The following is a 21,371-nucleotide window of genomic DNA, read 5'->3' on the forward strand; positions in this document are numbered from 1 at the left end:
TATCCTTCTAAGGGAAGGAAGCCTAATAACAAAGGCATTTCTTACCCACGCTGTATCCTCACCTGGGTCCCCACACCCTTCAGTCACTCTTCAGATCTGGAAAACAGAAGGAATCTAGGACAGGGCAGGTGACAAGAGAAGGGCAGCAAAGTTGAAGGGGGGGGGGGGGAGGAACAAAAGAACCAGAAAAGTCTTGAAAAACCGGCCTGTTTTCCTGTTCTTTCCAGTGGGCCAATGAGGGTCATTAGATCCCAGAAGAAGGCACCCTCACAGTGAATGGGGCCCAGAGACAGGGTTCTGCAGTGGGTGAGGGTTGGGGTCTTTATGTAAAACCTTTAACCTGAGATGAGCCTGATAGAGGCTGGGTTGACCTTTGCTTTTCGTCCCTAACCCCCTCCGAGCAAAGCGGGCACTGGCAGGGGTCCACAGAGACCCACACATGGGAGGAGAACATAAAAAATAGGGGCTGACGTGGAGACTGACCCAGACAGGGCACTTACAGACTTCCCCTGGCCCGTACTGATGGTGGGGGAAAGAGTGCCTGAAGGTTGGAGCAGGGGTTTCCTCACAGCGGGGCCTTTCGGGCCCTGCTCCATCTTCCACCATCAGGACCCACAGCTCCAGGTTTAGGGGGTAATGTTGCTGGAGAACCAGTCTCCCTCCCCGCCCTTCCCAGCTCACCCTTTCACCGGGATCCTCCCCCAAGCTGCTAAGAGGAGGGGGCGGGGGTAGGGGGAGCCAATCCCGGCAGCGCCAAAGGGGGGAGGCGGCGGTGACAGCCGCGGGGAGGGGGCGGGAGGAGAGAGGCGGCTTGGCTCCAGCTCTGTGCTTAGCTCGGCTCTGCCTCCGGCTCTGCGCTCACCTACTGCCCAAGCCTCCCGCTCCTGCCCCAGGACCCCAGGCGGGACCCCAGCCCATTCCAGACTCAGCCCCAGCCCAGGCAGCGTGCAACGCCGCCAGGGGGCGCCGTGTGAGCACCCTATCTTGGCTACCCGGCGCCCCCTCCCACGGCCCAAGCGGGACGGGACGGGGGCGCCGGGGGCCATGCGGGGCCAGGGCCGCAAGGAGAGTTTGTCCGATTCCCGAGACCTGGACGGATCCTATGACCAGCTCACAGGTGAGTCAGGGACTCAGGGGTTGCAGGAGGGAGGGTAGATTCCAACCCCAGACCCTATCTGACCCTGGCCAGGCCCTTGCTCACACTCTGCCCCATTCCCAGGCACCCTCCAGGCTGTTCTGGGCAGCAGGACACTGGGGGTTCAAAGCCTTGGGTCCCCTGGGGGTTGGGGGGGGGGACTAGCGGGCAGGTGGGGAGAAGCAGCAGGTGTGGGCGTGTGTGACACAAAGCTAGGAGAGTGTCTGGAGTGGGAGGTGTTACGTGCGTGAGCGCCTGTCATTCTTTGTGTGTGTCTGTGTGTGTATATGTGTGTGCCTGCACGCACGGTCTCCTTCAGCTGGTTGCCATGTGCCCTAGGCTTGGTGACAGGGTGAGTGTGATTTTGTTGGCTGTGCGATTGTATGATCTTATCAGATGTTTGAGTGACGTTGTGTTAGGACCCTGTATAAATGAAGTTGTTTTGACCATGTGCCTCTGTTTTATGTGCAATTCTGTGCTTGGAGTGTGCGATTCTGTGTGAGACTATCAGAATGGTCAGGACTTCACTTCATGGTGTATGTCTCTTTGTAAGACTTATGACTCTGAACCTCCTGGGGCAAGCATTTGTTAAAGTAGATTGTATTGTGCTTTGTGATTGTGAGACTATGCACATTATATTTGGCCTTTCGTGCTGATTGTGTACTTTCATGTGGCAATATCTGCGAGTGTCTATGATGTGTCTTACCCTTGCTGCCTCTCTGGGTTCCCGGTGCAGAAGGAGGCCTTTACTGCCCACCACTTTCCCCCCAATTTTTTCACAAACTGACCAGGTGGACCCAAGGAGAGACTTCAGTGTCCAGCTGCCCAGCCTGGCTCCCAGGCACAGCACCTGGCCCTTGCGGGGAGGCTTTGGTTAGTGTTTGGTCACCGCCCTGCCCCCTGCAAAAGTACTCAGATCATTCTTTCAAATGAAGCTCCTTAAACCTTCAACAACCCTCCCAGAACTTCACCCAGTCTTGAAGGAAAACACCCCCTCTTGCTTCCACTCCAGACCCAGAGTTAGAAGCTCTTGACCTGGAAGGTGCCGTGTAGCCTCTCCAAACCACTTTGCTGCCCAGGCATGCTCTCTCTCCCACAGTGGGGAGTACATCTGTGCCCGCACATATTCCTGGGTTTGGTAGGCAGACCCACGTGTTTGTGTGGGGGCCTGTGTCACCTTGTGTACATTTCCATGTGTGTGTGTGTTTTCTGTCTCATTGTGCAGCCTGCCCAGGAACTCCCAACAGTGAAAGGGAGGAGGGAGACTGTCTCCTTGTCAGAAACAAGCTGGGAAGGTGGAAGGAGCCCATGATCCTTGTCTGTCCAGAGGGGAGTGAGGTTAACACTTGGGGGTGGGGAAGAGAACTAGGATCTAATGCCTTGAGAAAGTGTCTCCCCTACTCATTGACCCTGGGGAAATCCTAGTTCCTATGCTGAGACTCCTAGAAGGGAGGGCCCTTCCTCTCAAGTAGGCTCCAGGTGTGCCCTAGATGTGGCTCCGCCTGGGATGGAATCCAAAGGTCCAGCTCTGCTTTGAACTGTGTTCTCACCAACTCAGGATCCTTGCTAGTAGTAAGGCCCCAGGGCACTCATTAGCATCACATTAGTCAGTGTTTGCTTCTGCTTTAATTGATTCTCTCTTTTAGTGGAGTCATCCCCTCCCCACTTGGCTATTTAAATCAGAGATTGAGTGAAGGTGGGGAAGCACTTGTATTGGAAGGTGCAGGAATGGGCTTTCTATTACTTTTGGTCTCTGGGTCTTAGTTTTCTCATCTCTAAAATGGAGAATACTACTTCCTGCCTGCCTACCTCGCGAGGAAAAATAGGTCAAATGTTGACAAGCATCAAGAATGGTGTTCTTCAGCAGCAGCAACCTCGATCTAGAGAGCTCCACACAGGACTTGGAAAATAGAAATAGCACTACCAGGAGATCTCCTTTCAGAGGAGGGCTTGTCTTACAGCAAGAGACAAGAGGCTGGGACGCTCTGAAACGCGTGAGGGGAAGCCAAAAGGGGAGTCGTTGTCCGCGGTGCTGAAGAGCGGTCGGGGCGGAGGTACCATGGGGCCACCCTTGTGCCCAAAGTTCCTTCCCTGTGCAGTCGGGATTCCTGGGATGGACATGGGGGTAGTCTTTGGCTCCTATCTTTCTGGTCCATCAGGCTGACAGAGAGGGAGCCTTTAAGTCATACCTCAGGGCATCCTGGGTACCCCCGATCACTTTTCTTCCCCACTCCCCCGGACTCAAAAGCTGGGGGAGATTTTTGGGGGTGGGGAGAATTTGAGCCCCAAGCCGACCCAGATCTACCCTCTGTGGTCTTCCAAGCCTGGCAGGTCTGTTTGGAAGTGCAGCATGGTGCGAAAAGGCAGCAATCCGTGGCAGTCCTGTCCAAGCCGGAGGCAAAGAAAGGACTGGGGACAGTGAGGAAACAGCTGGAATCTGGCCAAGGCCTGAACTCGGGTCCCTCTGGCCATAAAATATCTTTCCCAAGTCTAGGGCGCCCTCGTGTGGTCTTAGAGCAGCCATGCTTGCGTAGTTGATTCCGAAAGGGGATGTCGCGGCCAAATCTAGTGGCAAAATTTGCACGGAGTTCGAACGTGACTTTTGTCTCATAAATGTAGAATTTTCAGCCAAAAAGACAGGATCCCAGTCGGAGGAGTGGAACTAAGTCTCTCCTGTAGGATGTCCCGGTGGTTTGAAGGCGTCAGTGGGTCTTGGAAGGATTTATTTTGGATACAACCCGATGGAGATGAGTCCTGGAAAGAGTCAGGGCTGAGACTGAGGGGAGGGGAGCTTCTCCTTCATGCATTTGGCTGGCAACCAACATATGATGGTAGAATCTGGGAACCCACTGGAGCAAGACAAAGGGACACAAAACAGAAAGTTATGAGAGAAAGGGATTCGGAGCCGCCTCTTCTTTGCCATCCCAATACGCGGTCCAGTTCCTCCTCCTTCCTCCAGCTCTCTCTCCCATTGGTCCAGGAAGTATGGAAGTGTGGGAAGTTGCCATGACAACTATGTCCTCTTACTCCCCCCCCCCACCCCCACTTGCTTCTCAGTGCCAAATTGGTAGGAGGAGGTTGCTACCGGCAGAGAAGAAAGGGCTGAAGAGGGGCAGTAAAGTATCAGGTTCATTATCCCCTTCCCCATCTCCTTTTTCAAAACCTGTGGGTGCCTCCCCACCAGAATATCAGAAAACATTCCCGGTGCTGGCTGTGAGGACTCCTCCCATTCCAACCCCCACCCCCACCCCCACCCCCGCCCCGCCCCGCCCAGTCTAGAAACTTTGAGGACGGGAGCTTCAGATGGTGGGGATAGGGGAAGTTCCCCTCCTGCGGCCCGGAGGAAACAGGAAGCAGAAGAAGACTCCGTTGTCCGAGATTCTGGTTCTGGTCCTGCGGGTCCGGCCCTCCCGCGCCGCCCACGCAGGGCCCACTCGGGTGGAGGCGGAGACCTGACTGCCCCGGGCCTTGGGGGAGGAGCTTGGCCAGTGCACTCTCAGCCGAACCATGAACCGATGCCCCCGCAGGTGCCGGAGCCCGTTGGGGCAAGCAGCACGATCCCTCTACCAGCTAGTGACTGGGTCGCTGTCGCCAGGTATGAGGAAGGGAGGAAGGGCCTGGACCCTTCAAAAAAAGTGAGTGAAGTGGGATAAGAGCCTTACAGAGGTGGGGAAGGGAAGGGCCCTTCACAGAGATGGAGGGAGCTGGATCCCTCAATGGAAAGCGTTTAAAGGGCAAGATCCCTGACAAAGTAGAGCTAGGAATAGAGTCTCCTACAGAGAAGGTGGAAGATAGGGGTCTTCAAAGAGGAAAGGGTAGGGGGCATCATGGTCCTTCACGATGGTGGAGGATGAGGCAGGACTTCTCACTGAGGGCAGAGGAGGGGGCCTCAAGCAAGTGGATGTAAAGGGATAAAAGGAGGAAACTTGCAGGGGAGCAGGGAAAGGGCTTATTGAATTGCTTAATTTAATGGGATCTTAAGATGACTGGGGTCAGCGTCCAAAAGGAAAAAATGCCGAGGCGGGACTGGACCAACATGAACTCAGCTAGTGAGTTCATGAATGATGGGATGAATAGACTTGTGTGGCATAAGGACTGTATGTCACCGTTTTGTCTATCCCTGGGAGTTTGTATGAACCGGGTTATACATTACTGGGGTTGTGACTACTGGAACTGTGCATGCTTGGGGTTGCATATCACTGGGATTCTATGACACTGAAATGGCATGTGCCTGGGGTTCTACGCTTTAGAGTTGGGTAGGGGGTTCCTGAGTCACACTAAGTTAGTTGTATAGTCTTCACAAGCTTGTATCTTGGTGTGGGATGTGTGGAGTTTATGACATGTGGATTGTGAATATCATATCATGGCACTGCTGAGATTTACACACACTTCCACTTGAGTTTCCTTAAGGCTGCCTGGGCAAGGCCCACAGAACCTCGCATCACCTCACTACTTGGCCTGGAGAGACCAAAACAGCCTCACCCCATGGCATTCTGGGATCTGTAGTTCTCTGGCTCTCTCCATGGTATCCTCTTGAGCCCCTGGAGTATAGGCTGGCCTCTCCTTGCCATGTGTTCCCAGGAAGGCAGGGAGATGGGGCTAAGCCAGAGCCATGCTTGGAAGTCTCTTGGGGAGCCTGTGTCCCTCAAGCCCCCTTCTTGGACCTGTCTCCAGTGACAGATGGCTGGAGCCCGGCAGGACCAGCTCTCAATCATAGCAGGCATGACTTCCAGGCCCCAAAATAGCCCCAAGGCCTAGGGAAGTCATTAATCACCTAGTGCAACTGGGGGCTGCTGTGTCTTCTGGCGGGGCTGGGGATGGAGTGGGGCTGGGGGACCGAGAGAAGAGCTCTGCGGTCTTCACTGGCTGGGGTCTTCACTGGGGGATCATGGACAGATGAAAGTGGGACAGCTACATAGGGTGGGTCCCCTCATAAAGCAGTATTATTCCAGGTTCCAAGGGTGAGAGACAGACAACTAAATGATAGGAGTATCTCTGCAGTGAGGTTTGAGGGATTTAGGGAGGGCCTACCTAATGTTTTAAGATAGTGTACCTTTGAGCCCTCACTCTGCCTAAAGTGCTTCCATTAAGACTTCACTCCCTTGAGTGAAGAGCTAAGTGACACCAGGATGCTTAGGGAGGACAGATCTGGACAAGTCTCTCATAGGGCCCCGGGACTTGAGAGGTTGCTGAGTGGGGAGAAGGGAGAGCCTGGAAAACAACTCACTGTTTCACTTCTTACAGACCCTCCCACCAGAGGCCTGTTAGGACCTTGAGTCCCTGTGAGGCTGGGTCGAGGTCTCTGAAGGTTAAGGGTGGGGATGAGAGAGAGAAGAGGAGGGTCTAGAGACAGGGCAATTGGGTGCAAGGTTGTCAGTCTCTCCATCTGTGAATCAGCATCAGAGAGCCAGAGATGTGGCTGTGCTGCCTCTTTCCTTCCAGATAGTTTGGCTTGGTATTCAAGGCTCCATGGAATCTGACCATTGGTCTTATCACTTATGGTTCCCCTGGCACTAACTAAGCTACAGTCATCCAAGGTTCCTTGGCATCCCCACACGCATTGGAAGGGCAGACTGGTAGATCATTGATCCTGGTTCAAGTCTTGATCCATCCTTCACCATCTGTTTTGTCTCGGGAAAATTATTTCCCTGAGCCTCAATTCTTTCATCTGCAAAATGGGCATACTGCTACTCACTCTGACCATGTCAGCTGTAAACACAGGAGTGATATTTTCATTTTTCATTTTTATTATAAGGCCTAAGTGAGACGATATACGTAAAGTATCCAGGACACAAAATGTGCTCACTGAATGTTGACCCCTTTGTTAGGGTAGACTGTTGACATTTCCCCATCTTTTTTTTTTTTTCTTTTTTTTTTTTTTTTTGAGACAGAACATAAGCAGGGGACGGGTGGGGGTGGGACAGAGAATTTGAAGTGGGCTCTATGCTGACAGCAGCAAGCCCAATGTGGGGCTCGAACTCATGAGAGATCATGAGATCATGACCTGAGCTGAAGTTGGACACTCAACCAACTAAGCCACCCGGGTGCCCTGCCATCTTTTAAGAACCAGCTCAAAAAATAACCTCTCCAAGTTTTTCCTGGCCTTCCAGTTAGAGAGCTTTTACAGTTAAATGAGCTTTTTGTTTGTTTTGTCGTTAGGGAAATGCATTTTAAAGTTTATTTTTGAGACAGACAGAGACAGCATGAGTGGGAGAGGGGCAGAGAGAGAGAGAGAGAGAGAGAGAGAGAGAGAGAGGGAATCCCAAGCGGGCTCCATGCAGTCATCATAGAGCTCAATGCAGGGCTTGAACTCACAAAACTGTGATATCATGACCTGAGCCAAAACCAAGAGTTGGATGCTTAACCAAATGAGCCACCCAGGTGCTCCTAAATGAGCTTTTATAGCTCATTTCATGGCCTGCCTGTAACAGTTCCTACCACATAGTAAGCACATAAATATTTTATGAATGAATAGAAGCCTTAAGGTTCTCTTAGTGGGCTTTCTCTCCCTACCCAATAGAAGCCCCTGTTTAGTTCACCTTTGTTCCACAAGCACCAGATCAGAACCTGTCATTCGATTTATGTAAGTCCAATTTTAACCGACTGAGCCACCCAGGCGCTCCTATATAAATCCAATTTTTAAACTCTTTGCCCTTTAGGAGCTTGGAATCTACTTGAGGAAACAGGACTGATCCAGAAAGATCTGGGTTCAAATATGCAACCTCTCATCTTAGCTAGGTGACCTCGAGCAAATCCCTTTCTCTCAAATCCCTTTATTTGGGCCTCCTTTACCTCATCAATGAAATGGGCACAATACTATTCACTCCACCTACTTCATGGAGTTGTCATGAGAAGCCATCAAGATAACAATGTTTGTGGAAATGCTTTGTTAATTGAGAGCTATAGAAATGTAAGGGGCGCAGGAGATGTCATGTTGTTAATAATGGTAGAAAACACTTCCACAGTTACTTTGTGCCAGGAATTATTCTAACAGCTTTCCATGTATTAATTCATTTACTCCTTCCAGCAACCATATGAGGTGGGAAACAGAGGCACATAGAGGTTAAGAACTTGCCCAGTTAATTGTAACTGACAAATCCGGGATTTGAACCCAGGGAATCTGGCACCCTGGCCCGCACTATTACATACCATGCTATGCTGTCTCCTTTTACTTTTCCCATTTAATAACATTACAGAATTAGGTGCTAAGTTTTGAGGGCCCAACAGTGAGTTCACTAGAAATTCTGCTGAGGCCTGGAAGTCCTGTTAGGTGAGAACTATAGAACAGAAGGAGAACAGAAAGGAGGACATTCATAACAGGAGCAAAGTTACAGAAATGGCACCTAGTTTGATGTGTTTGGGGGACAGTGAAGAGGCCAAAATGGTTGGAAAGGGTATCTGCTGATGAGGGTAGAGGGAATTAAATGCCAGATGTGGAATTTGGACAGTAATAGGGAGATATTTGCTGGTTTCATCTGTTTATCTGTAACTTCTAGGGTATGAGAAACCAAAAGCAGTCCCCAAGTTGACTTCTTCGTGGAGGAGGGGGTGGAGTGGCAAGCAGAGGACCAAGCCTGCCAGTGGCATACCCTTCTTCCCATCCTTTCCACACCTTCCCAGGTTGTTGTGGGGTGGGGTAAGGGTTAGGGAAGGGTTAGATACGGAGTAAGATGGATGCCTGACCCCCAGTGGTGGCCATGTGGAACTGCAGAGCAGTGATCCTCAAATGAAGTGGCAGGGACAGCCTGACAGGGGGACTCCTACACCACTATTGGGCTGAGACATGTTCATCCCAGAGCTGGACAAAGGAGAGGGCCCCCTCTGGAGTCAGTCTCCCTAAATGAGGCCTCCTGAGTGGGCAAGCTGTCTAACAAGAGCCAGCGTAGTGTGATAGTTTAGAGCACAGGCTCAGGGTCAGACTGGGTTAAAATTAACACTCTGACACTTACTGATCTTGGTGATTTTCTTAACCTCCTTTTGCCTTAGTTTCACTCCCTGTAATGTGGGGATAATGGTACTTCCTTCATAGGTTTACTGTGAAAATTAAATATGATCATGTCTGGGGTCACCTGGCTCGCTCAGCCAGTGGAGTGTGTGACTCTTGATCTCTGGGTTATAGGTTCGAGCCCCGCGTTGGGTGTAGATACTACTTAAAAAATAAAATCTTAAAAACTGTGACCATGTCTGTAAGCACATAGCATATTATCTAGCACACAGTGAGTGCTCAATCAATGTCAGCCAGCTGTGGCAGTAGTTGTCTTCTGGTTCACTGGCTCTGCAGGCCTCTCCCCACCCCTACACATGTGCACACCCACACCCACACACAGACACACAGCCAGCAGCAGCAGCAACAGCAGCAATGGGAAGGAGCTGGGCAGATGGGGGAGGGGCTCCAGGAATGCTCTAGGGGGTGAGGGTGGATGGCTCCCTTGGAGGATTCAGATTTCCCTCCTACTCTCCATCATTCTTCTCCATCAGCCCAGTAACATTTCAGGAGCAGGCAAGGCTTTGGCAGATCCTGGCTGAGAGGAAGGGAGGAGCTCAGTCTCTCCTCTTCCAAAGAACTTGAATCTGTGGATCCCAAAGGCAGCCACAATAAGTCCCCTCCCCAGAGGATCATGATAAGGCTAAGCAGCCTTTTTCCTGCCCCGGCTATTGGACCTAATCCTCCCTCCCTTGGGCCTCAGTTTCCCTGTCCGTGGGCTGTGGAAAGAGAGTGCTTCCCGCCTCACTGTCTCTATGACAACCGCGATCGATGTGGGTGGTGTCCTCCTGACTGGAGAGGTCACTGCCTTCTCCCGGCTTATATTCTCATACAGCTCCGTGCAGATACAATTATGCAATCACCGTAGACCCATACTCCTAATTATAGGACACAGCTATACTACCAGTCTTCAGACCTCTATCCCGCAGCCCTGCTGAAACCCATACACTTCATGCCCCCCACACACTCAGACATACGCCAGTGCACTCACACACACATACTATGGACACCCAGGTCACTTACTCCCATACGCAAGACACACACCTAATAGACACATACGCAATCATGTGCAAACCACACACAGAGACACACATAAGAGGAGAAACACATACTCTCTATATAGTCAGACACGGGAATACACACAAGAAAATGCCCAGACACTTATAATTTCTGACTCATATATCTATTCCTTATACACGTGTAGCTCATAGTCTCTCTCTCTCTCTCTCTCTCTCTCTCACACACACACACACACACACACACACACACACACACTGCCCTTCCCTGCCCTCTCCCTAAGCACAGCTCCTCCCTCTACCCCCTCCCTTTGGCACAGAGTAGCCACAAGGTGTCTGGGGGAAGCTGTCCTCAGGGACAGAGGCAGGTCGCTGCCTTCCTCTTACGGCCTGGCCTGTTTTGTCCCATATCCTTCACGCCAAAGGCTCCTGAGGAGATGCCGGTCTGTAGGCTGAAGTGGCCCCGCGAAGAGGAAAAGGCTGTGACTGGGAGGCTTGCGGGGCAGAGGCGGGGTGAGGGGGCGGGAGAGGGAGGAGATCCTGGGAGGGGAGGGGGAGGGAGGCTGCAGGCGGTCCTCTTACTCCGGCCCGGGGAGCCTGAGGGGGAGGTGGTGTGAGGAGGGCTTCCAGTGTGTCTGACCCTCAGCTGGTGGGGGCCATGCCCCAGGCCCACCATGAACCTGGAAGGGCTGGAGATGGTTGCTGTGCTCGTGGTCCTCGCTCTGTTTGTCAAGGTCCTGGAGCAGTTTGGCCTTTTCGAGCCTGTCTCCTTGGAAGGTAACCCAGGTGTCTGGGCGTGTCTGGGCTGCTGGCCTGAGTGGCGCTGGGGAGGGGCTTACTCTGATTTTATGACTGGGGTCACGGGTGAGCATGTTAGTGATGGGACAGGGCATCTAGGGGAGGTGAGGGGGGGTGCTTGGGGGACAGGACATCTGAGAGAGGTAAAGAGGGAAATTCAAGGAGTGGGTGGGGGGGAAGAGTGTCTGAGGGAGGTGAGGAGGGGATCTGGGGGCTGGATGTCTGAGGGAAGTGAAGAGAGAGGGCCGGGGGCTAGGGTGTTTGGGGGGGGTGGTGAGAGGAGCACAGCATGGGAGGACTAAGGTATGGAGATGAGGGGAATCCATTCGGAGCATGAGGAGAGGTCTGGAGACAGGCAGGGCTATCTAGAGTAGAGGAAGGAGGTTTGAGGGATCCTGAGGTAACATCAGACTTCTGGGGTATCCCTTTGGGGCCAGGGACCCACAATGGCCCTGAAGATGCGTGTGACTCTCCACACCTCCATCCTTGCAGGTGTAGGTTACAGAGTGTGGTGTATGTGGACTCTGTGTGAGAGATACAGGGGGTGTGACTGTGTGTTCCTCTATGTGAAAAAGGATAAAGTGTGTGACTGTATGAGCCTTTGCATGTGACAAGGATGTGATTTAATGTGTAGAGGGACCGGGTGTGTGGCTTTGTGAGATGTGGATATGACTGCCTGAGGGGGGCTGGTTGTGCAGTTGGGCCTCTTTGGGTACTGGATTGTGTGTGTGGCTGTTCCCAGAGTTCCCTGAGAAAATACCAGCTCCATAGTCAAGGCTTGGGATGGGGGTGGGTTCTGGAGGGGTAGGAGTGGGAACACTGGGAATGAGACATTTATAATCAGCTCTGGCAGGAGGGTGAGGGGTGGAACAGATCAGGGACCTTGCTTCCCAAGCCCCCTTGCCACTCCCAGTTTCTCTCAGGATCTTCAAGGCCTAGGCATTGGGAATTCTCCACCCCACCCCAAAGTCTAGTGGGGAGAATGATATTGGAGGTAGAGAGGAGAGCAGGTTCTGCCTCCCCCAGAGAGGTTTGGCCTCTCCCTCCTCTTCACACCAATAACTGTGCAGCTCTATAGCATGGCTGTTCTCCAGTTCCACAAGGGACAGGAAAGTAGGCAAGAACCATGATAGGAGGGCTATAGGGTAGACACCAGGGAGAACTGCAAAGATGTGAAGAGAACTGGAAACGTGGAAGGGCCAGTGAATTGCCTACTCAGGGGTTCAGTAAGAGCAGGAAACCCCTAACCCACCCTCCATCCTTTGCTACATTTATCGGAGTGGAGTGGGGAGCAGGGGCTCATCCAATCCTGAAAAGATGAAGTCAGTTTGGCTCTGACTTGCCATCCATCCCCTTTAGACTATTTGATGGGAAGAGGGTCATCCAGGAAACCCAGGTGTCCTGTAGGCTGAAGGCAGAGGAGAATGATTCCTGGGAGGACCAGGGAGGGAAGTGGATGTGTGAACAGCTGGAGGTTGGGAGAGGCGGGGGTGGGGGTGGTGTCGTGTCCCACCCCCCCTCCCCGCCCTTCCCAGTCCAGCTGCGACTACACCACCGGAGGCCCCAGGCACAATCCGGCTTCGGGAAACCAAAGTCCGGGCTAATGGAGCCCTGGGCGGGGGGCCAGGCCGCCATCGATCCCGACTCGGCCCACCCTCCTACCTCTCCATAGCTCTGAGGGGGAGGGGGAGAAAGGACGTATTGGAGGGGAAAGCATGGACTTCAATTACCCTCTGGGAGCAGAGCCTTTTCCTGAAGGGCGGAGCCTGCCTGAGGGGAGGCGGGGCCTGCGTGGGATGTCGGGTGCCCTAGGAACCTACAACCCAAGGAAATTGGGCCCCTCCAGGAATGGACTGAGGCCAGCTGCAAGCAGTGTGCTAGGTGTCTGTGAGCTCTGGCTCTGGAGTCTGGAGGTGGGTGCAGCCAGGAGACAGGCACTAGAACGTGGAGTCTCTCCCTAGGGTGCAATTAGCACTGTAGGACAGGGGTGTAAATAAGGGGAAGTGAGAGGAACTGTGGTCATCGGCTCTGGATAGCCCCACATTACACCAAAATGCTCATCTGGAATATCTATTATTGCTTCAAAGTTTGCTATCATGTCACCTTCAAAGAGCAAGCCATACGAAAGGACTGGTAGGGGACACACTTTTAGAGTGGGTGAGTTAGCTGATGAGGAACTCTGTTCCCCTGACAGGGAGATTCTAAGTGCCCTGAAATGAGGGGTTATAGGAAGGAAAGGTGGGCAGAACAAACATGGGTTCTATTGGTGAGGTGCAGTCTTAGGTATCTGGGGTGTCATGGGTACCTAAGTCACAATATATGATTATATGTCCTGGTGACCTTGATATGTGTCATGTTATAGTGGCACAGTGTTTGTAGTGTCCTTAACACACCATGTCATGCTGTCCCATGTATTCTTGTATGGTTTGTTCATGCTGCATGGAAAATGGCCAATGTGAGTCTTCATATGTGTGTGTCATGTTTTTCCTAGGCCACATCTGTATATGTTTGTATTAAGGAGTACTGTGTCAAAGTGTGTGTTTGTGTGTGTGTGTGTGTGTGTGTGTGTGTGTGTACCTGTGTGTGTGTGCATGTGTTGGGGCCTGCTTAATTAGGCCATTGTGGGGGGTGCCTGGCTGGCTCAGTTGAAAAAGTGTGTGACCCTTGATCTCGGGGTTGTGAATTCAAGCCCCATATTGGGTATAGAGATTAAATAAATAAAACTTTAAAAAATTAGGCCATTGGTTTTGAGTGTGTTCCTGGGTATCAAGCTGTCGCTGTATGGCCTCCATCACTGTGATTTATCATTCTGTGTGTCACTATACACATTTGTCACTGTGTGTGTGAGAGAGAGAGACAGAGACAGGTGTTCCTACTTAGGCAGTCCTTGGGTTGGACATCACCCTCAGAGGTCCAGCTATAGCACTGGAGCCAAGGGCACTGGGTCAGCAGGCACCAAGGCCAATGCCATCTCCCCTCGGTGGCCTCACGGTCCCCGGCTGTGTCCCATTATGCAAGGTGTCTGAGTGGACTTTATATGCCTGTGAACCCCACTGGGCTTCCCTAACCCAGCCCCAGCTACTGTCACCATTCTCCTCCTCCGGTCCTCTCCCAACACCCGCTTCCCGTCAGGTTGATTTGTGATGGTGGGGAGGGGATCGGAGGGACAGTGGGGGTTAATGTGCCTTCCTGGGGTCTTCTCTCTTCCCAGGCCACCCTCCAGGGCCCACTAAAAAAGCGCTGAAGCAGCGGTTCCTCAAGCTGCTGCCTTGCTGCGGGCCCCAAGCCCTGCCCTCAGTCAGTGAAAGCAAGTGCCTCTCCTGTGCTTCCGGGGGCGGGTTGTTTGTGTTGGGGTGTGACCTGTGTGACCGGCGCGGGCCAGCTAGTGTGAGTGTGTGTGTGGGCGTGACCAATGTGGCTTGGGGTGGGGGTGGGCGCTGGTTGGCCCGAGTGTGAGGAGGGTGTAGCTATACAACCCGGAGCCTGTGGAATGTGTGGGCGTGGCCAGTTTTGGGGGCGGGGCCCAAGTGCCTGTGGGCCTCACTGGTCAGCAAAAACGAGTGAGCCCCGGGTGTTTGGGCGTGGCCGGTGTGGCAGGGCTGAGACCTGAGACTGTGTGGGTATGGCCAATGTGGCCGGGCGAAACCAGACTGCTGCGAGGTCTGTCGTGGCTTAACTAGGTTAGTATCTGCGGCTGTGGCCGCCCACCCTGCCCTGGGCATGTTTTGGGCCTCGAGATGCAAGTTTCCCTTGCCCTGACTGGATGGATGCAGGTGCAGAGGATGGAGCCCGCCTTCCTCCAGGTGCCAGAATACTTGGGGTTTCTAGTCCCAGCCTGGTCCCCAGTTGAGTGGCCTCGCTTTCTCTCCAGGCCTGTTTCCTCAGTTGGGCCTTGCCCGTCTCAAGGGATCATACTGAATTTTGCAAGCCACAGAGGCCCACTTTGTAGTTACATTTTGAGAGTGTCATTGTGTTTGATTCCACATGGGGCTAGCTTCAGGAAAAGGACAGGCGTGAGTCCCCCAAGCATATGTGTGTAGGGTCTGTTTCGTGTGTGTTTGTGCTTGTTCGTTATGTGTGCCACTGTGCACGGGGCTGGGGTGTGTGCACTGTAACACGCAGGTCTGTGAGATTTGCTGTTGAGTGTGAGGGGCGAGGTGTGTGTCTGCAGTTGGCCGGGTCTTCCACTTTCTCGGTGACAGTTCGCTCCCTTCAGCATTAGCAGTCCCAGCCTCCCTCCGCCCCCACAGACCCCGCCCGCTGGACCCAGGTGACTTACTGTCCTGGTGGGGGCGGTGGCGGGTGCCTTGGAGAGCGTGGGGTGGGGGCACTTGCCTGGGGACTGGATGTTGGGAGCTGGGGCAGGACTGAGATGGGGCCAGGGATGTGGCCTTCGCTAAGGTTTACTGGGAGCAGGGTAGGGGTGGGGTCTGGATGGGCTTGGCTGGGGCTGGGCGGGGCATGGCTGGAGCATGGCTGGGATAGGTGGGGCTTGGCTGGAGAAAGGGATCTGGGCGGGGCAAGTGTGGGGCTCCATGGATCTGAGTGGGTCAGGGAAGGTCCGGAGCCTGGACCCTCAGACGCTTCCTCTTGAACCCTTTTTTTCTACTCTTCCCTTTCTGGGACGAAGATGGGGCTGGGGGGCCTTCTCCTTCAACCAGGGATCAAGGGCCCAGGGCAGCGATGAGTCGGACCCCTGGCTGTGGGGCCAGGCCTGCCCATGGGCCCGGACAACTGATAGACTTGGAAGCTGACCAGCGTCTTCTCTCCTTGCCTTGATGTCCTCGGACCGGGGTCCAAGGGAACTGGCAGGCTGGTCTCTGGCGTTGGAGATGGGGAGGATGGTTTTGAAGCGGGGTCCTGGAGGCTGGGCCTGAGGCGCGGCTGTCCCCTCCCCCCTCGTCCCCTCCCACCCCCCCGCAGACAGCGTGGAGGATGAGTTTGAATTGTCCACCGTGTGTCACCGGCCAGAGGGTCTGGAGCAGCTGCAGGAGCAAACCAAGTTCACACGCAAGGAGTTGCAGGTCCTGTACCGGGGGTTCAAGAATGTGAGTACAGAGCCAGGCCAGACAGGGCGAGGGGTGGGGCAAGGGGGCGGGGCCTATCCGAAACTTCCCCGAAGGATTGGCCTGGATGCTTATAGGAGTAAGAGAAGGAAGGGGAGGAGGAGCGGCCCCTCGTCCCCGCTGACCGAACTTGTAGCAGGAAGCTCTAGCAGATTTGAGACGAGGCGGAGCCTGTAGACTGGCCGTTTGGTTAGTTCTGTTTTTTTTAAACTTGTGCACTGAAGAGAAGTCTTGCCTTCCTTAAGAGAACTACATGGTGAGCTCCCTGGAGACAGGAAGATTTTCCTTCTCTGGGAGTCTCTGGCATAGAGTAGGTGGTGGTGAGTGGAAGGGGGTTTTGTTTCTGCTCTCAGTCTGGTTTCTAACCCCCCTTCCGCCCCCCAGGAATGTCCCAGCGGAATTGTCAACGAGGAGAACTTCAAGCAGATTTACTCTCAGTTCTTTCCTCAAGGAGGTGAGGGGACAAGGCCTGAGAGGAAGCAGCTGTCCATCTCTAGGCTGAGTTGGGGAGAGGGTTCTGGAGGGGCTGGGAATGCCAAATGATAAAGAGGGGTGTGGGGTAGGAAGTCTTCTCCTGTCTGAAAGCCAAACTTATCCACGCTTACCCTACAGACTCCAGCACATATGCCACTTTCCTCTTCAATGCCTTTGACACCAACCATGATGGCTCTGTCAGTTTTGAGGTGAGCTGGAGGAGGTGGGTCAGGGAGGCCTGTTTCCTGGAACATCAAGGCCAAGATCCACAGGCCAAACCCAGAAAGGGGATTGGGTTAAGGGTATCTGAAGAACCAGTTCCCTCCTCTCTCCTTCCCAGGACTTCGTGGCTGGTTTGTCGGTGATTCTTCGGGGAACCATAGATGACAGGCTAAACTGGGCCTTCAATCTGTATGACCTCAACAAGGATGGCTGCATCACCAAGGAGGTGTGGGGAGACTGAAGAGTTGGAGAGCTTCTATGTGTGAGGGGAGGTTCAAAGAGCCCTTAGGAGGAAAATGTGACCCACACGTGCATCACCAGCAAGGGGTGAGGTCTGCCCTAGGCTCTAGTCTTCCTGGTTTGGAGGCTGGAGGCTCTGAGGAGGGATCCTTTTCTCTCTTGCCTAACAGGAAATGCTTGATATCATGAAATCCATCTATGATATGATGGGCAAGTATACGTATCCTGCGCTCCGAGAGGAGGCCCCAAGGGAGCATGTGGAGAGCTTCTTCCAGGTGCCTGGGACTGGGTAGGCTGGAGGGTCCTGGAGTCAAGGGAAGGAGGCAAGGTCCCAGCAGAGAACTTACCTGAGTTCTGCCCGCCTCTCTCCTGTCATCCCTTCTCTTCTCTCTGACTATCTTTTTGCAGAAGATGGACAGGAACAAGGATGGCGTGGTGACCATTGAGGAATTCATTGAGTCCTGCCAGAAGGTACAAGTCCCTGCACTCCATACTTCCCTGGTCTGGACTCAGGGTCCGATTCAGTGATGTAGGAGAAAGCTCCTTTGGGCAGATTATCATCTCCCTAACTTGCCCACACTCCTGAGTCCTATTCCTTCACAACTCAGGGAGGCCTGCCCCTCCCTTACAAGTCTCTCTGGGTGTCTCCTTCCTTGCTGCCTCTGTCTCTGAATGTTCCCATTTCAGAATGAATGTCCCTCTCTATGTCTCTGATAAGCTCTTTTTATTTCTCTCTCTCTCCAATCTGCTTCTCTCACATCATGGCTACAGGACGAGAACATCATGAGGTCCATGCAACTCTTTGACAATGTCATCTAGCTCCCCAGGAGAGGGGGTCAGTTTTCCTGGGGGGACCATGCTCTAGCTCTAGTCCAGGTGGAACTCACCCTTCTCTTCCCAGGTCTGTCCTCATTCTAGCCCTGCCCTGGGGGCTGTAGGAATCCAAGAGCCTGGGGATTCAGTGGTCCAGACTGCTGGAGCTAAAGGGGCCAGGGAGTGGGCAGAGTGTACCTGTGGAGTGTTCCCAACTCCCAACAGCTCCCACCCCCTTCCTGCCTAACACTCAGTGCTGAGGGTGCCCCTGCTAATAGGAAATAAGTGGTTCTCCACCTTCCATCCCTACTCTAGAAACTACAACACTAGACAAAATGTCTCCTGCTATGGTGCTTCCCCTATCTCTGATCTCATATGCATTTCCTCTAAGATTTCCTTCTCAGAGAGGCTACTCTGTCAATGGCACTGACTAGCCTGTTAGACCAGGGCCTTTGAGAGCCTTGTAGAGGGGGACAAGAATGTAAAGGCAGAAATCTTAGGCCTGAGCTGGGTGTTTAGGTCACAGGTGGCTGGGATAGAGTGCAGAAGGGCCTGGAGATTGTAACACCTCAGGCATGCCAGACTATAGGTCTAAGCTCCATAGGTCTGCCACCCCAGGCCATCATAACATGAGTTTCTAGGCTCTCCAGAAGACTCTGTCTCCTAGGAAATGCCCCAGAAATTTCCATACTCTCCTCAGTATCCCAGGAGAGCTTAGGATCTTGATGTCTGGCTCATCCCTGGAATTCCTTCCTTTCCTTCCTTCCTGTTTGTGTGGGTGGTAGCAGCAGCAGGGGAATATGGGTGGGAGACGTCCCAGCTGATACCTGCCAAAGTTTCAGCCTACCCTCTCTGATGGCTGCCACTTAAGTTTTTATTTGCCATTTATTCTAGACTTGGAGGCATGGAGTGAGTCAGTGGATGCCTTAGAAGAAAGGGGAAGGAGGGAGGCATGTATAACATCTGAAACCAGTGTGGGGGCATTCACTAGAATCTTTGGTCTACCCAGGCTCTATTCTAACCCCCCACATAACCTCCTCAGTTCCTACTTAGGGTGTCCTCTTGTTCTATTCAGTCTACCCAGAGATGCCCCTGAACACACCTAGAAGGCAGGGACCACTCTTGCCATGCTGCCCCCCTTTAATATACTTGCTCGTTCCATTTAGCTCACTCTCCCAGTCAGTCAGGATCTGAGGGTTAGGGCCCTAAGGGGGGTCCCTTTCCCATCAGAACACTGTTGACTGCTTTGCATTTTTGGCTCCTCTGTATATTTTGTAAAATAAAAAATATACCAGATCCAATAAAACACAATGGCTATGCACAGGCTGCTGTCTCTGCCTTTTTGTCCCTCCCACTCCACACATACCTCACAACCCTATCCCCTGCACCTGTAGTCTTTTAGGTCCCAAAGAAAGTACCTCTCTTTCCCATAGTATGGCCAACCCTTGGCAGAAAATTGAGATACAGGTTCTGGAGGTGTTGGAAACCCACCTGACCTCAGAGAGGTCCCCATGTGAATCTCTCTCCCATCTCCTTAGAGGAGACAAGAGACAGGATATTAATGTCGTGAAGACTATGCCAAGCCAGCTGTCTTTTGGCTAGACATTCTTACAAGTGGAATCAAGAATTTCTAATTTACAGGGGTGCCTGGGTGCCTCAGTCAGTTAAGCATCTGACTCTTGATTTCAGCTCAAGTCATGATCTTGGGGTTCGTGAGATCGAATCCCATGTCAGGCTCTGTGCTGACAGTGCAGAGGCTGCTTGGGATTCTCTCTCTCCCTGTCCCTCTCCTGCTCACACACTCTCTCTCTCAAAATAAATAAACTGAAAAAAAAAAAGAATTTCTAATTTACAGACATCTTAGTTAATCTCAAAATGACTTTTCTTTTAAATTTTTTATTTTTTAAACATTTTAAAGTTTTTATTTATTTTGAGAGAGAGAGAGAGAGAGAGAGAGAGAGAGAGAGAGAGAGAGAGAGAGAATGAGCGAGCAGGGAAGAGGCAGAGAGAGAGGGAGAGAGAGAATCCCAAGCAGGCTCTGGACTGTCAGTGTGGAGCTCGATGTGGGGCTGGATCCCACAAACTGTGAGATCATGACCTGAGATGAAATCAAGAGTCGGATACTTAACTGACTGAGCCACCTAGGTGCCCATCAGTGTGCTTTCTTTTGAGGGGGGATTCCCTTTAGTTTCTAATGGAAGTTCCTTTGTGTAAACATCCTACCCTTGCCTCCAATATGGACATATGTTTGTGTTTATACTCCAGCCAAGAATGATAAGGGACCATATGGGGTGGACCCAGGTCACCATGGAGCAAGTGACACAAAGGGAGTAGAGACTTCTTGTGTGGAATGGTGGCCTTGCTCTCTTTCTGGAGAGGGGCCACCAGTGGTAGGTTCCACCTATCCTTTCGCTGGGGCACCAGTATGTGGTGACTAAGCTTCACCTTCCATAGAAGGGGGATCAGGCCTTCCATCACTGTACACATTGACAAGGTAAAGGGAGGAATATGGTGTTCAAGAAAGGGAAACTTACTTCCAGAATCCCATCATTTTGTCATCTGTGTTTCCTGCTCACATTCTCCCTCAACTATTTGCTTCATAAGTCCTTGGATTTCTTTGGGTCACAGCCCCTCCAAAAGATCTGATAAAAGTTGTGGGCCTACTTCCAGAAGAAAAAAAAAATATACACTTTTCCACACATTTTTGTATCCCTGAAGTCCGACCATGGACCTGAAGTTAAGAACCTATGGTCTAGCTTTCCATTATACAGGAAAGGAAAAAGGCCCAAAGAGGGGAGAGGACATGCTCAAGGTCACCTAGTGAGTTTATAGGAGGATTGAGACTAGACCCAGTCTCCCAAGTCTCTGTCCAGGGTGGCTTTGGGATATAGTAAAGCTTTGGAATATAGTAAAGATTTGGATGCTATCCATATCACACACAGTCTAAACAAAGCGACACTGTGACAGGCTCTTATGGGACCCTACACTTTTCCTTCATGGCACTTCTCAGTTTGTTACCATATATTTATTTGAGTGATTATTTGTCTTATTTGATAGAAACTCCTGAGGGCTCCTTGAGAGCCTGGACTAGGTTTTCTTGCCCCACTGATGATCCTATCCTTGAGGCCTAGCATATAATAGGTATTCAACAATTGTGTAAATGATTGTATGATTGGATGAATGAGTATGGTGAGTGTGTGTATATATCTCGCTTAGGTATAGAGATGGTCTCTATGTTTTAGGGTAGATTCAAGTGTTTTTTAAAAATTTTTTTTAATGTTTTATTTTTTATATTTGAGAGACAGAGACAGAGAGCGAGTAGGGGAGGGGCAGAGAGACAGAGACGGAATCTGAAGCAGGCTCCAGGGTCCGAGCTGTCAGCACAGAGCTTGATGCCGGCCTTGAACTCACGAACCATGAGATCATGACTTGAGCCGACGTCAGACACTTAACCGACTGAGACATCCAGGTGCCCCAGGTAGATTCAAGTTTAAAGGAAGCTGAAGTCTGTGGTTGAGTGAGGTGAGAAGTGTCCCAGAGCCAAGACACATAAATGGGTTCAGAAAAAAAAAAAAACAGTAGGTTGGCAGTCTGATCTTTTTTTTCCTGGCCGCTGGTTGGAT

At 52.1% G+C, this 21,371-nt stretch overlaps 1 protein-coding gene across 9 annotated transcripts; it reads left to right on the top strand.

The window, feature by feature from the left end:
• Positions 1 to 1,004: 1,004 nt before the first annotated feature.
• KCNIP2 (potassium voltage-gated channel interacting protein 2) lies at positions 1,005 to 19,071 on the top strand. Of its 9 annotated transcripts, none has more exons than XM_030334838.1 (10): positions 1,005 to 1,117; positions 14,145 to 14,240; positions 15,105 to 15,203; positions 15,857 to 15,981; positions 16,384 to 16,453; positions 16,612 to 16,682; positions 16,814 to 16,921; positions 17,106 to 17,210; positions 17,344 to 17,406; positions 17,707 to 19,071. In XM_030334838.1, the coding sequence occupies exons 1-10, from the start codon at positions 1,045 to 1,047 to the stop codon at positions 17,752 to 17,754; spliced, it is 858 nt and encodes a 285-aa protein (XP_030190698.1). In that variant the 5' UTR covers positions 1,005 to 1,044; the 3' UTR covers positions 17,755 to 19,071. The 9 variants fall into 9 exon arrangements, with proteins under 9 accessions (XP_030190698.1, XP_030190693.1, XP_030190690.1 ...); XM_030334833.1 differs by having other exon boundaries at positions 15,150 to 15,203; positions 17,106 to 17,224; XM_030334830.1 differs by having other exon boundaries at positions 15,150 to 15,203.
• Positions 19,072 to 21,371: the final 2,300 nt, after the last annotated feature.

The sequence above is a fragment of the Lynx canadensis genome, chromosome D2 (genome assembly GCF_007474595.2).
Source record: "Lynx canadensis isolate LIC74 chromosome D2, mLynCan4.pri.v2, whole genome shotgun sequence".
Classification (NCBI taxonomy): Eukaryota; Metazoa; Chordata; class Mammalia; order Carnivora; family Felidae; genus Lynx; species Lynx canadensis.

What these genes read in the sequence shown, in the direction of transcription:
- KCNIP2 (XM_030334838.1), top strand. Translation starts at nt 1,045, where the DNA reads ATGCGGGGCCAGGGCCGCAAGGAGAGTTTGTCCGATTCCCGAGACCTG. An exon ending in ACCCCGCCCGCTGGACCCAG is followed by an intron (nt 15,204 to 15,856) that starts GTGACTTACTGT and finishes ACCCCCCCGCAG; the next exon opens with ACAGCGTGGAGGATGAGTTT. An exon ending in TGTACCGGGGGTTCAAGAAT is followed by an intron (nt 15,982 to 16,383) that starts GTGAGTACAGAG and finishes TCCGCCCCCCAG; the next exon opens with GAATGTCCCAGCGGAATTGT.